General features: G+C 44.4%; 1 protein-coding gene across 2 annotated transcripts; it reads right to left on the bottom strand.

Moving 5' to 3' along the window:
- Nucleotides 1-5,049: 5,049 nt before the first annotated feature.
- Nucleotides 5,050-13,454, bottom strand: ZNF622 (zinc finger protein 622). 2 transcript variants are annotated; one of them, XM_082283935.1, is made up of 8 exons: nt 12,997-13,454; nt 12,505-12,712; nt 10,232-10,840; nt 8,549-8,815; nt 7,676-7,838; nt 6,775-6,887; nt 5,860-6,003; nt 5,050-5,276 (listed from the first exon to the last, which is right to left on the bottom strand). In XM_082283935.1, exons 3-8 carry the CDS (start codon nt 10,836-10,838, stop codon nt 5,149-5,151), a joined length of 1,422 nt encoding a protein of 473 aa, XP_082140061.1. In that variant the 5' UTR covers nt 10,839-10,840; nt 12,505-12,712; nt 12,997-13,454; the 3' UTR covers nt 5,050-5,148. The 2 variants fall into 2 exon arrangements, with proteins under 2 accessions (XP_082140061.1, XP_082140060.1); XM_082283934.1 differs by lacking the exon at nt 12,997-13,454 and having other exon boundaries at nt 12,505-12,987.
- Between the last annotated feature and the right edge of the window lie 127 nt (nt 13,455-13,581).

Below are 13,581 nucleotides of genomic sequence, written 5' to 3'. Positions count from 1 at the left end.
CACATGAAAGGTTATGGAATTTATCACTGTAAATTGCTGGCAAAAAAAAAAGTTGAATACATAAATACAGTAAAGTGAAAAACAAATAAGATACCAACACAACAAGTGTAAGGAATGACAGAAAATATGTCTCAATGTTAGATGGCCCTTTTCCTTGCATCAGAGAACTGTTTGAAGACATGCATGTTTGGTAATGCCATTATTAAAAAAACTTGCTTACGGATCGCTTTTTGCCTTTGGGAAGAGTCAACACCAGGAAGTACTTTCAGAGTGATTCTGATTCCCTTCCTGGCCCAGCTAGGATTTATCACTCTGCCTTTCAGTTTGGTACACTAAATGTGCAGAAATCCTTAACATAAAACCAGTTACAGGTGTCCTGTCACCACTTCTATCACTCCTGAAGTGCCTGGCTGCTACATCTTACACAGTTTAGGATGCAGTGGGAGACAAGAGAAATTTCCTCTGGGTCAGAAGTGCCTTTAGATGGTCATCTTAACTATCCAGGCTCTGCCAGCTGCTGAGGATTTGATGATACTCTGGTGACTGCTATTCTGCAGCTGCAGCATGATAAACTGCTGGATTAAAGTAATTAAACATTAAGATTCAAGGTGTTTAAGATGTATTTTTAGTTCTCAGTCGGATGTGTCCTAAAGCTTATCTATTGCCTCCCATCCATTGTAGGTCATATGATAGTATAAACCCACTTGAATCTCTGCAGTGCAGTGACCCACCAGCAGCACTAAGCCAACAGAGGGGAGGAAGATGCCCAAAGCCCTGAGCAGATGAAGCCCATTAGCATAGGATGTCTCAGTTTTAATAGGTCAAAAGTAACTCTTAAGAGTTGCAGTGGAGAATCTCCCTGAGATGCCCCTCAAGCATCAGATGTTAGCTGGGCAGCAGTCCAACACCTTTACATGTCACCTTTACATGTCATGTTTGCCTTGAAGAAACCAATTAGGGATTAATAGTGTACTCCTAAAGGCGCTGCTTACTTTAAATACTTCTCGACTTGCAGTTTCAGCATAATTAGCTGTTCATTTGTTTTACATTTCTGAGTCTCCTGTGTCTCTGCCATGCTACATCCCACATGCTAATCTCTCTTTCTGAGCAAGATAACAGGTACATGCTTTTCCCTCTAGTAGCATTTGGGTTGATTTTAGGTAACTTCAGTGTACAAAACAGAAGAACTACTTCCAAAAGGAGATGGTAGAGGTACCGATGTGTTCCACCAGCTCCACCCGTTCGTTCATTCTGCTGCTTCTTTCTGCAGTGCCTGATGCAGCACTGGGATCACTTCAATACCCAGCTGTTAATGGATGGACAGGCAGGCAGAACCCCAGCCTTGACCAAAATGAGGTACCTTTGCTATGCTTCCTGCCAGCCTTTCCTACAATGAATGCACTGCTTGAGAAGGGATCATCTGCTCTGCGAACAGCATGCCCACTGAACTACAATCATACCAGGAAATTCTTGCTTCGGAGTACCCACTATACCCAGAGACAGTCTCAAATCTACTTGGTTGCTTCTAGACTTTACTTTCTTCTCATCATAAGAGCCAGAAAATACAAGGTTAGAGGAGGGGAGCACAAGTGCAAGGCTGGATTACAGCTGGAAACATAGCTCCCTGATAGGAACAACTAGAACACAAAACATTCCCTCAGGAAACAAAAAATTGCCTTCAGCTATCCTTTGTACAGGGATGTAAAAGACTAAATGCTGAGAAGTGTGTTCAATAAAAATACTCTCAAATACTTTGACATAGCTGGAATTACCTACAAGCTGTGCAGACTGTAGCACTGTTGCTGAACCCTGGTGACAATCCCCATACTTGTTTCAGCCATCCTGTGCCAGCAATGCTCTCCCAGGACCTACATGAAGATATTAATAGCAATTAATCTCACAGAAGCCTGGTGCTAATCTTAACTCATGGTAGTGGTGAGCTTTGCAGTCTCACCCTACCTCTGTTCGGCATGGATGCGCTCTTACCAGGCTTTTTTTATTTTCATAGTTAACACAATTCTGGGAAAAGCTTTCCTGCGCCCTCTGCTGGTTTTCCAAGGCACCCATTTTCACCAGATTATTACAACTTCCTGTAAAATACCAGTAGGTTCCCATACCTCTCTTCGATTTCCTTCTGACTAAACCGCAGCAAGATATATAGGACAGAATCACAGGTGCAAATTATACCAGTTACTTCCTTCTGCTTCCCTGTGACCAGAAAAATGACTACCGATTTTCATGTTTACTTACTGGTATCCTGTCTGAACTAGACCGTTCAGGAAATTCAGGCAATCCCCATCTTTTCATAAACTGCAGGCTTCTTTGAGCAAGTCTGCACAGAGAACAGGAGTTTCCTTTGGTTCCCTTTCGTGTTGAGGAGAGTGGCAAACTCCATGAACCTTCAGCCTGAACCTTATGGCCCCAAAGTAATTTGTCAGTGGATCAATTATGTCCTTGTATTTCTGCCTTCACTGGCAAGACTCCTTAAACACCACTAAGATTTTAGCAATTGTACTAGGTTATTCCCAAGACTCTTCCAGAATAATTCTTTAGTCCTTAATGTAAGTTTTGTATATTCCATGAGTGTTTTCTAAAAGCTCAAGACTGCATACTGCTTTGATGCTCACTGGTGACATATTCTGGTATTCAAATCCAGTTCTGCAGGTTTCGATATTTAGGTTAGTAAGTCTTAACCCTTCTATTTCTGCATTTTTGTGGCATTTTATTTTGCCCTATGTGTAAAGGCAATCTAACTTATCCATAAACATAAGACCTTTAATAGTATTCTCTAACTTCAAAGAAAAATGTATGAGCAGTTCCCCATGGCCAGATGTTGAGACTTGTCAAATACAAGCAGGGAGGGTATACCCTCAGTGCTAGAAATCCATACCATAATCACAGGCTGGGCCAGGTCACAACTGGAATAAGGGATATGGCATCTAAAGAATCATAGCTTGAGTCACATAGCTGATACCAGGTATCTCACTCCCAACTTTGAGAATGAATAACCCAGAGTGAACCCTCTAGAATAAATTCAAATTATGTGCACTAGATCCAGCTAGGGATATAAAATGGCAGTAACTCCACCTTGTCAGGAAAAAGGAGGTACTCATTAATTTAACCAGCTTTAGTTTAAGGTTTTGGATGTGAACACAGCCTTTCTTGAAAATTCTCTCTGCTCTGGTTTTCCCTTTGCTCAAACCTGCACCTATTTTAAATGTATTAGCCAGTTTACTTACTAAATGCTGTGCCAGACCTGTAGCCTCCGTTACTGCTCAAGCTTGCTCCTTCTCAGAAAAAGCAGGAACAGCAAAAAAACTTCCAAGGCAGTAGGAAAAAAACCAAAAAAACCAAAAACCACTAATATGCAAAATACCAGAGACAAATCCACAAAACAAAAACCCCCACACAGCATGCACCTCCACTGTGAAATTATCACTTTCATAAGAGTCCCATAAACTACTGCTCTCTTCGAAGTGCTGACATGACAAAGGGGCTGCTGCTTCTGAACGTACCTCTTAGGGAGACTAGAGAACTGCTTCAGGAAGTTGATGCCTTAGGTTTTAACTTTTATATTTTTCAAATCCTGTATTGCCTAGTGTGTAACTCTGAAGTTTTGTGTGGCCTGTTAGCTGCTGTTCTCTCATGCTGGTTAGACGTAACAAGTCCCTCTAGGTTTGCTTTTCAAAGACACCAGGCCCCAAAATGTGTAAACTAAAGCCTAGAGAAGGGGGGGCAAACTTGGGGTAATTACATCATTAACCAAAGTTATAATTGGAGAATTAGCCCTGATATGTAAATGGACCAAACTTACAAAAGTTTGAAGAACCCGTGACCCAGGGTCCATCTTGGGTGTAGCCTTTTGACTGCCCAGCATGTACCTTTGAAGGCCCTTCAAATAAATACCTCCTTTTATTCTCTTACTCTTGTCTAGTCTCTGTTTTTAGGTGGCCACCTCAAGGTATCAAAATCAAAATACAGTGTTAGCAGACAAAGTCTCTCCCTACTATCCTCAGGGATACCACGCACACTCCATTCACAAGAAAGAAAACTTGCATCAAAGTCATGCCAGTGAAAGCCACTACTTGGGAATCCAGCAATTCTAAATGCAGAAGTGAAACCTGGCTGTAGCCAGCTGCCTTCCCAATGAACTGTCAGGCAAGGAAACAGCCATGTTCCTGTGGCACATGCTCAGCGTCCATCACACTACGACTCGGGGTGTCACAAACCAGCCCACAGCTCTGTGTGGAAGTGCCCACCTCCTTACAGGAAGGTCAGAACTGGTAAAGTCATGGAAATCTTTAATGTCTACACCAGCAGGACCAACACAGCACTGCTTCCTCAGCTCTTTAACACACAGCTTTTCTCTGCACCAGCCTGTTCTAGCCAACACCTGTCTTGGGTCACTGCACAATGGTAACCAAACACCAGTACTCAGTGGGAACAACAAAAGCCATCATCTTCCAAGTTTTATGCAGGAAATGCGAAATTTTGATTGACACTCATCTAAATGTTATGATTATTTTGAGCACTTTTTAGAAAATGAGAATTTATTAAGTTCAATGTAAAACAACTACACTGCAAATTATTAATCCAGCCCCGAGCTGGAGCATTAGGCAACTACAGTCAGCTTCTGAGGACAGTATTAATCCTGGAGTTATGTTTTCCATCAGTGCATTTCTTCAAACAATTACTTAACCTTCCATGAATCTCTGCTCTCAAATTTTCACCTCACTAGTGTCAGCTAGAACTCCAAAACACCCAGCTAATATGTCTGGCACCACAACTGAAAACATCCAATACACTCCATCTGAAGCACTTAGATCTAGGGTCTTCTCTTGGCCTCAACCAGTTTGTAGATGTGAACTGCCCCCCAGAAATGGGCTGCACGACTCTACATGTACCTTCAGTCACAGCCATTACTACTCTGCCACACATTCCACTGATGATATTTTATTTTTAAGTTAGGCCCATCATTATTTCAGAAGAGACAAGCTTCCTCCTGTTCTTCTTTTTACCGACAAAGGCACACCAGCAAACACATCAGCCTTTGACAGGTACCAAGTCCATTTTAATAAGATAATCTGCAACCCAGAAATCATTAAATCCCCCTTCCCATAACCAGTTGTAGGCAGCTCTCCTGGGAACTCAGAATCTGACTTGCATCCGGAAATGCATCTGCTTTGTAGCATTGTTGCTCATTCCTGTCTTGAGCATCCACTTTGACTTCATCCTCTGCAGGTACTGCATGTCACGCTGCTGAGCAGAGATGGCCCCTGCAGGAAGAGAGGAGGAAGAGAGAGGGATCAATGTCTGTCACCTTACTTACAACTTGTATGCAAACCAGCTGATCTGCCCACGCACTTCAGCAGGTACCTGTAGGTTTTCCTTGCCATACTAGCACTCTTCTTTCCACTTTTCTCTGGGGAAAGGCCAGTTCCCTCTACAAATACCCATGACTGTGATTAAGGCAAAAGGTTGTTTTGCATTCCAAGCGTGATTCTTATATTTTTAAAGTGGATATGGATCACACCATTGTTCCCCAACCAGAAAAGTATTCTGTCAAAGCATGACTTATGTTACATTATTAAATAGCAATAGTGGCTTAGACAGGCAGAATCCAAGAAATCTCAGGAAGTCACCAAATACCACAATGGAATGAAAAGCTTGCACAGAAGCTGCACTGCATTTTAGAAACAAGCTTCCTGTATCTGCTGGGATGTCAGGAATTAAAATGAACCAAGTGGAAGACAAACTACTGCATAAACCCCACGTGTAAAGCAAAGTCGACCTCTGGAAGAATAGAGTGATGACATCCCAGAGCCCTCTCCTCTGCAAAGCCCTCCTGTTGTCACTCACCTGCCTGCCCCGTCCAGCCCAAGGCTCGGTACTGCTGCAGCACCCGGCCCACGGCTTTCTTGTTCTTGGCAACAGCCACGGCTCTCGTCACACCAAAGCGCTGCTTGTAGTACCTCATCAGGGACCGGTGACCCACTCTGGCACCTGCTCACAGGAGGGGACAGCTTAGGACCCATCATGAAACAGCTTCTGAAATGGAGTACTCAAGCATGTTGTGAAAACTATGGAAACCCCTACGCTGAGAAATGCTTTTAAAAGGTCCAGAACCTTAAAAATTTTAGGACTATTAGGAACTCAATGTAATTACTGTAAGAGCTACTTGAAAAAACACAAAATGTGCTGTTGTTCAAGAGGGCCTTCACTCAGATAACAAACAGGCAGTTATCGGAAAATAAAATTTTAATTAGTGGAATGAGAAGAGAGGCAATGCTGTTTCAATGAAAGGGCTGCGGTCCCCTCATGCAAAACCACCAAACAAACAAAAAAAAGCAAGTGAGAGTGCCAAATGCTAAACTAGAAAAAGGCCATTTAAATAAATTAATTTACTGAGTTAAGTAGGAGCTGGCTCTCTACAAAAGAACCCCAACACCAGATAACCTAAGTTATAGCCTCTCCAAGTTGCACTCAAACAAATATGGAAACTCTTGGAGTATACCATGAGAGTCACGTGACAAGGAAGAGGTAAAATGGGCAAAGCAACCCACTGCCCCAGTCCACATATCCACCAATGCTGAAGAAGCTGAACTACTTGGCAGTGACAATAATAGAAGGTGAGGACATAACCCCGAAGACATTTAAATGCAAAACTACCTTCTCCCTTCCCAAAGGAAAACACAACAATGGCCTGTGCTGCATGCACTGGTGGCACATATGAAGTGCAGAGAAATTATGTTGTAACACAAACCCTGTACCTACCTGAAGGCAGGATCAGCTCCATGGTGTCATCATCATAATCCAACTCTTTCTCTGCCGGGCGCTTTCCAGGACCCTCCATATCTTTCCCATCCTCATGATCAGGGTAACTGCTCCTGTGGAAGAGCAGCAGTACATGGTTTGTACATGGAGAGCAACCACAGCTATCCAGACACACCAGGCACAGCTACAGCAAGGTACAAGCATTGTCACGTTTCACCTGCCTTGGTCTGAGACTTCCTCCCAGCAGCACCCTGCCCTGAAGAGAGCCTGGAGACAAGGAACCCCTTTCCTCCACCCGGTTCTGCAACTCAGCACAGCTCTGCTGCTGCACTCTTAACAGTGACTTACAGTGAAAAGCCACCACAGTGCAGGTCACCAGCTCTGCACAGCTACTGAATAAGTGCTCCCAGAAGCTCCACCTGTCACCATAACAGGAGGTATTTCTAACCAAAATGAACAGAGCTTAGGATAAGCTGTAAGAAGTTCAACAAGGGGCCTCTAAGTCACAGCAGACCTGCTCAACTCCAGCTACCCAACAAAAATTATGTAAGAAGCCCCACAGTAGGTGTTAAGTCCAGAATTTGCCTAAAAGGTAATGGGTAAGACAGTTATGTCCTTTTATGGCCTTTGCTGGTGCACTGAAATCTAAATTCAGTAACAGCAAACCTACAGAACAGAACTCAAAATATACTTTGATGTAGGACTGGATAATAATGGTCACAGAAGACAACCAATCATGTTGTTACGCTTACCTAAAAGAGTGGGGAACCAGCAATGCAAAGTAAGTGCTGGAACACAAAACACCACTAAATTTAAGAATGAATAATAGTTTCTGATGCAATATTTAACTGTCCTTTTGTCTGTCCCCACCTGTGTCCCACTCAAAGAGAAATGTCCTCACCTAAAATCATAGAAATCCGCAAATTCCAGGGCAGCATCTCCATCTGTGAAGAGTTTGCAGTGGCTTTTATCATTCATGTGAGCCTGGACTGCCTCTGTAGAGTAGAAGGATTTCCCCTTTTCATTGCACCAGATGCAGATTTTTCCAATGCCAACTTTCTCTCCTGCAGAAAACATTGGTACTTCTATTGGTCTGAACAAAATCTCCCTGGTCAGTAATTAACATTTCTGTGAGAAAGCGTTCCCAGCTTTCAGGCAGAGAGACTGAAGAGGAGCCTTGAGCCCTTAATTTCCAGGATAGCCCTGCTGTTCCTATGCTTTGACCATATGGCCCCATCAGGGACATGTCTGTGCATTTAAAGATGTCTTGTGACAAGGTATGAGTCATCCAGTATTCTCAATAATACATTTTGCACTTTTAATACATTTTTCTATCCAATACTCCAAAATTATTTTATTCTCATCATTACTTCTAGACTTGAAGGAAGACACATTTTTCTTCCTAGCTTTTAGCTCTCCCAAAAGCTCTGTAAACCAGAGATAAATACTTGTGACTCACTGGCAGGACAACACAGTTCATATGCACTCTTCAGCAAGAGAATTTTGTCCCAAATTTCACATTATCTGAACAACTTTCTCAACATCAGAAAACTATGTGAGACTTACAGGGTACATGACCATGTTTGCTCAGCCAAGTTTTCTCTCATTCTCCCTGGAAAGCCTGTGGTCCTGCTCATGATCAAAATACTGACAGCACTCAGACAAAAAAAGAAAGCAACACAAACCAAACCGTTTGATGTCATATCCAAATGAAAATAAGCACTATCAGAATATAATTATCCTGATAAAAAAATTAGAGAACATTTAGTCATACCAAGATACTTGATTAGTCCTCTGAGATCCACAAGGTACTCTATGTCTGGAATAAAGAAGCTGTGGATTTTTGTCATATGTGCCACATTTTTTGTGAGAGATCTTGAGTGATGGGGACAGAACAAGCAGTCTGTGACTGGTATGGCCCCGACAGCAGGAATGCTTTCGGCCTCTGCCTGTTTCTCCTCCTCCTCTTCTTCTTCTTCTTCCATACTTTCCATCTCTTCGTCGGAGCCAACATCTTCATCAGAATCCATATCTTCCCAGTCTTTTAAAGGAAGTTTTAAAAAAATATATTTATTTTATATGATTACTTTTCCCAAGCAAATTAAGTCCCAATTAAGTTAGAGAAAGCCATCGTAGAAAATACTGCATTTTCTGTTCTTACTGCTAAGTGTGACACAGTCACTCCCAAGTGCAAGAATTTACCATTGCCAGTAAAAGACATTTATTTTTAAGATGCATGGCTAAGCACAAGGCTGCTCATAAAAAACATTGGCAGATCTGATACTTTTCCCCCTCCATTTTCTCAACTATTAACACTTTTCTGCTGTTTCCAGGCCTTAAATTTAATTCACCACAGCACAAGAACACAAGCATGGCTCATTGAAAACAAGACAACTCTGGCAACAGCAGGAAAATACTCACTTCCAGCAGTGAGGGAAAACACACTGCTGCTCACACACTTAAAAGGAACATCCAGAAACCTACTGAGATCTTCACAATACAATTTAGGACTAACACATTATTACTAGACAGGTGCAAGTTGGCTTCTTCTTCAGGTGTTAAGATGTATGTTCAGAGGTAAATGCTTCTTCTCGTGTAGAACAAGTTCTCTGAACTGCAACTGAAATTTCAAGAGCACAGAACTGCTGCAACAGATGCAGTAATGTGACACGGGTTTCAGAAGCTGGAATGAGGTTCCACCTCATTCATACCTGTCCCTTTGCTACAGCTCAATCACCCCATTCAACTGCTCCAATAGATGCATTTGGAGCTGCACTGTCAACTACAGCACTGAAAGCACCCAGGTTAAAAATAACCTTTTTCTGGAAATTCTCAACCTCTGATCTTTTCAGCTTTCTGCTTTCCAGGCTGACCTCCAACACAGAGCTGTATTCACAAGAACAGACCACTGGGGTGGCAACTCTGGAACAGATTTCAACATGGACGTCAAAATGCTAAGAAGTGATGCCAATGGTCAGGCTAAAGAGCAAACTTTCTCCCCTGATCTTGGTGGGCAGAGGGAAACAAAACCAACCACAGTCTCCCCTCCCTTCAACAGATCACCAAATGAGTTGGGACAACAGCAAATTATCATAACTGGATTTTTGTCCATTTCTTTTTCAGAAGTAGTTTTAGGGCAACCTGTTACATTAGCCCTCTTTAAATGATACTTTGAAATTTTATGTGGGAAATAGTGCTCATATTAGTGACTATTTATATTCAACCTTTACATGCATTAGTGTCTGTATATAAGCTGAACAGCTGACAGTTCAGACATAACACAGTCCTTGACTGCAAACACAGGCCAACATTAATTCCTTCGTTAAACTGAAAATTTAATCAACAGCAAGACCTTTTGTCATGGAAATTGCTGCACTGCTACAGAAGTAGGAGAAAGCTTTTACTCAAACCATAGCTTACCCTAAGCCATCTTCTGTCAGTGTGTTTATTGCCTTACCTTCTTCATTATCCTCTTCTTCCTCTGCTTGTTGCTTGGCCAGCTTCCTTGCTTGCTGTTCAAACCACTGCAGTCGTGGAGGTATTTCTGGTCGTTCTCTGCTCTGGGACAAGCTGGCACTTTCCCCGGAAACCGGAGAGCTACTCGCATTACTGGGAGGTAGAGGTGTCTTCTTTGGAGATGAAGATGGCTGGGCTCTGATGGCTTGCTGAATAGCTGTGTTCATTTCATCTTTATTTACGCTCTCTGGGGCCAGCCCCTTTTCCAGGTTCTTCTCATTTAATATTTTCACCTTCTTGCTGACAGCTTGAACAGCTTTCTTCTCCAGCTCCAGGTGCTTCTTGGACTTCAGGTGATTCTCGTAGGCATTGAAGGTGGAGAACCTCTTGCTGCACACTGTGCAGTAAGTGGCAGTGATTTTGTTCTGCTCCTCTGCTACTGCTCTCTGTGCCAGGACTCTCTCCTGGAAATTCTCAGCAGTGACAGGAGGCATGTCAGCAACTTTACGCTTCAGGTTGTACCTGTGCCAGTCGGTTTTGTAGTGGGCACGCTGAATGTCACCATCCTTGAAAGCCACACGGCAAGTGATGCAAGTGTAGGTGGCCATTACTAGAAAGTGGGAAAAAATAAAATCAGGCTAAAAAATTAAGTAACAGACACAAAAAAAAAAGTCCCAACACAACATCCTGACACCCTTCTTGTAAGGCAGTGTCAGAAACACAGTTCTTGCACAGAATTAAATTTATTAAACACCAGCAGCAGCAATGAGTGTGGTATGCATGGGTAGGAGCAAGAGAAGAAACTTATAAATAAAAGACTTTGAGGTTACTTGTACCACAGCAACAGTTGAGCATCCCAGCTCTGGATGCAGGACCCACTGGGCCTATTGGGATTGGGATGCAGGAAAGGGCTCCTAGCCAGAGCAACAGTATTTCAAAAGCTCTACACTTTTCACTGAAAATCAGTGACTAAAGGGGTCTTAACAAGCTCATGTTCTGCCAACTCTAAGATTTTTAGGAGACCAGTGATTGCTGAAATAAGGGTAAAAAGGGAAAACCGGCTTACAGGCCTATTTTCTATTTTCCACAGCCTTATTAAATAGAAAAAAAAATGTTACTGCATTTAAAAATAAAGCCTTCTTAGCTCTTTTGGAGCAGTGCATGTAGTGTTGACAGCACTTTACCCTGCAGAGCTGTTCATCTGGAGATGCAGTCAGTCATGCCTAGATCTAGCACTTGAAGCCACTGCTAATCCTGGTCTCCCTCCACTTCCCACCGCCCAGCCGAGCCGTGTTACTGGGGCTGCGAGAGGACAACTGCAGAGCAGTGACCTGTCAGTGAAGCTGTCCCTTCCAAACCCATACATTTCCTTCCTTCTCAGTGCTTAATGAAACTTAGCTTTTTTTCTCTTTTTTTTAAACAAAGTTGATGGAATCTCTTGAATGCTCCAAAAGCAAAGAGCAAAAAAAGCATCATCTGGAGATCACAGAAAACACCCTCATCTTTTAACTGATTTAGAAAAACTATGGCTTAAGATGGAGAGAAAAGAAATAACACATCAGGATGAGGGGGTCTGAAAGCAGGTAGAGGAAGAGCAGCCCCTCCCAAAAGGTACTAAAAGGGAGAAGCAGTGGCAGAAGTCATAAACTTATGGAGTCAAAACACACGCTCATTCCCTGGAACCACCGGGCTCCTTACTTATTACTACTTGTACTGTCTGCAGTGCTACAGTGACAGGGGGAATGCAGAAAATAAAGGCCATATTATTTTATCTGAACTACTATAAGCATCTCTTCAGTGTAACAGATGCTTTTTGTGGTTCAGAGAAAAACATACTCTCTGCCCACTGAGGGATCCCGAGTATTCCTGAGGTGCTCCCTGCCCCTCTCCCCGCCCAAGCACCAATCCTGCTGCCATAAAGCACTGACGCAGAGCCACGCTGGCTGCTAGTGACAAACTCCTTGCAGGAACCCGCGGCAGAAGACTCTATTCTGGTCTGTCACGGGCAGACAGGCTACACCCTACCTTAACACGGGGGTGTGTAAAACACCCAACCTCCCCCCGCTCCGCCCCACCCAAAAGAAAGCAGCTCAAAAGAGGTGTGGAACCAGGAGAATCTAAAGCCACAAACTTTCCCCTCTGACGCGGAGACGTGTTTACAACTCAAACAGCATAAAGCAGAGAAATCCCGTGTAGTTACACAACACGTTCCCACAACCCGCCTGCATTCTCCCCTCCCAATTCAAGCACCAGGATCGAAGCTTCAAGTCCTACCTTGTGTGGGGCTCAGGAAAGCGAAATCCCAGGCACTCACAAGCCCGCAGCACAGCCAAACCCTTCCAGGCAAATCGCGATCTCCCCCGAGGCTCTTTTTTACAGCTGATTTTTAGCTGCCTTCGGTTGGATTTAAAATGCGTCCGTGTCCCTAATTCTGGGACGAGGCAGGCGTTTACTACATGGACAACAAAAATTCGGGCAAAACCTATAGAGAAATAAAATAAAATAAAACAAAACAAGAGTTAAGACGGGACGCAGGCGGCAGCCGGGAGCCTCCAGGCCAGGCGTGGCCCAGGCCGGGCTCACAGGAAGCCTGCATCCCAAGGGGGCGCAGCCGGCTCGGCCGGGCCGAGCCGGGCCGGGCCGGACAGGGCCAGGCCGCCCCATGAAATCCCATGCCATGCCATGCCATGCCATGCCATGCCATGCCATGCCATGCCATCCCATCCCATGCCTGGCCATCCCGCCCCTCAGCCCCGGGACACGCACCTGCGGCCGGCGGCGCGCGGGGCCGTGGCGGGGCGGGGCACGCGGGCCGGAAGCGGCCGCGCGGCGTCCGGCGGGAGCGGGCCGCGCCTGCCCCCTGGCGGCCGGAGGGCGCGGGCACGGGCGGCGCCCGGGAAGGGATTCGGGAGCGGCGGGCGCTCCGGCCAGGGGCTGGGCTGGGACTTTGTGTTCGGTTGGTTGGGTTTGGGGTTTTGGTTTGTTTGTTTGTTTGTTTGTTTTCACAGAATCAGGTAGGTTGGAAAAGATGTCTTGAGATGATCGAGTCCAGCCTATGACCTAACACCACCTTGTCAACACGCCCAGTCTTTCCTGAAACACCTCCAGGGACGGTGACTCCACCACCCATTCCAGTATCTAATCACCCTTTCTGTAAAGAAATTCTTCCTAATGCCCTACCCTAAACCTTCCCTGTTGCAGCTTAAGACTGTCTTCTTGTCCTGTCACTGGTTACCTGGGAGAAAAGGCTGACCCCCACCTGGCTACGACCTCCTTTCAGGTAGCTGTAGAGAGCGATAAGGTCACCCCGTTTGTTGTTACAGGGTTTTTCCATTTCTGGGAGCAAACACA

Source organism: Coloeus monedula (genome assembly GCF_965178545.1).
Source record: "Coloeus monedula genome assembly, chromosome: 1".
NCBI lineage: Eukaryota > Metazoa > Chordata > Aves > Passeriformes > Corvidae > Coloeus > Coloeus monedula.
This window is presented reverse-complemented; position numbering and strand designations above follow the sequence as displayed.

Excerpts from the sequence above, each read along its gene's own strand:
- ZNF622 (XM_082283935.1), bottom strand. The coding sequence starts at position 10,838 with ATGGCCACCTACACTTGCATCACTTGCCGTGTGGCTTTCAAGGATGGT. Across the intron at positions 6,004-6,774 it reads GGAGCTGATCCTGCCTTCAG|GTGCCAGAGTGGGTCACCGG; the intron begins GTAGGTACAGGG and ends TCCTGTGAGCAG. Across the intron at positions 5,277-5,859 it reads GGGCTGGACGGGGCAGGCAG|GGGCCATCTCTGCTCAGCAG; the intron begins GTGAGTGACAAC and ends CTCTTCCTGCAG.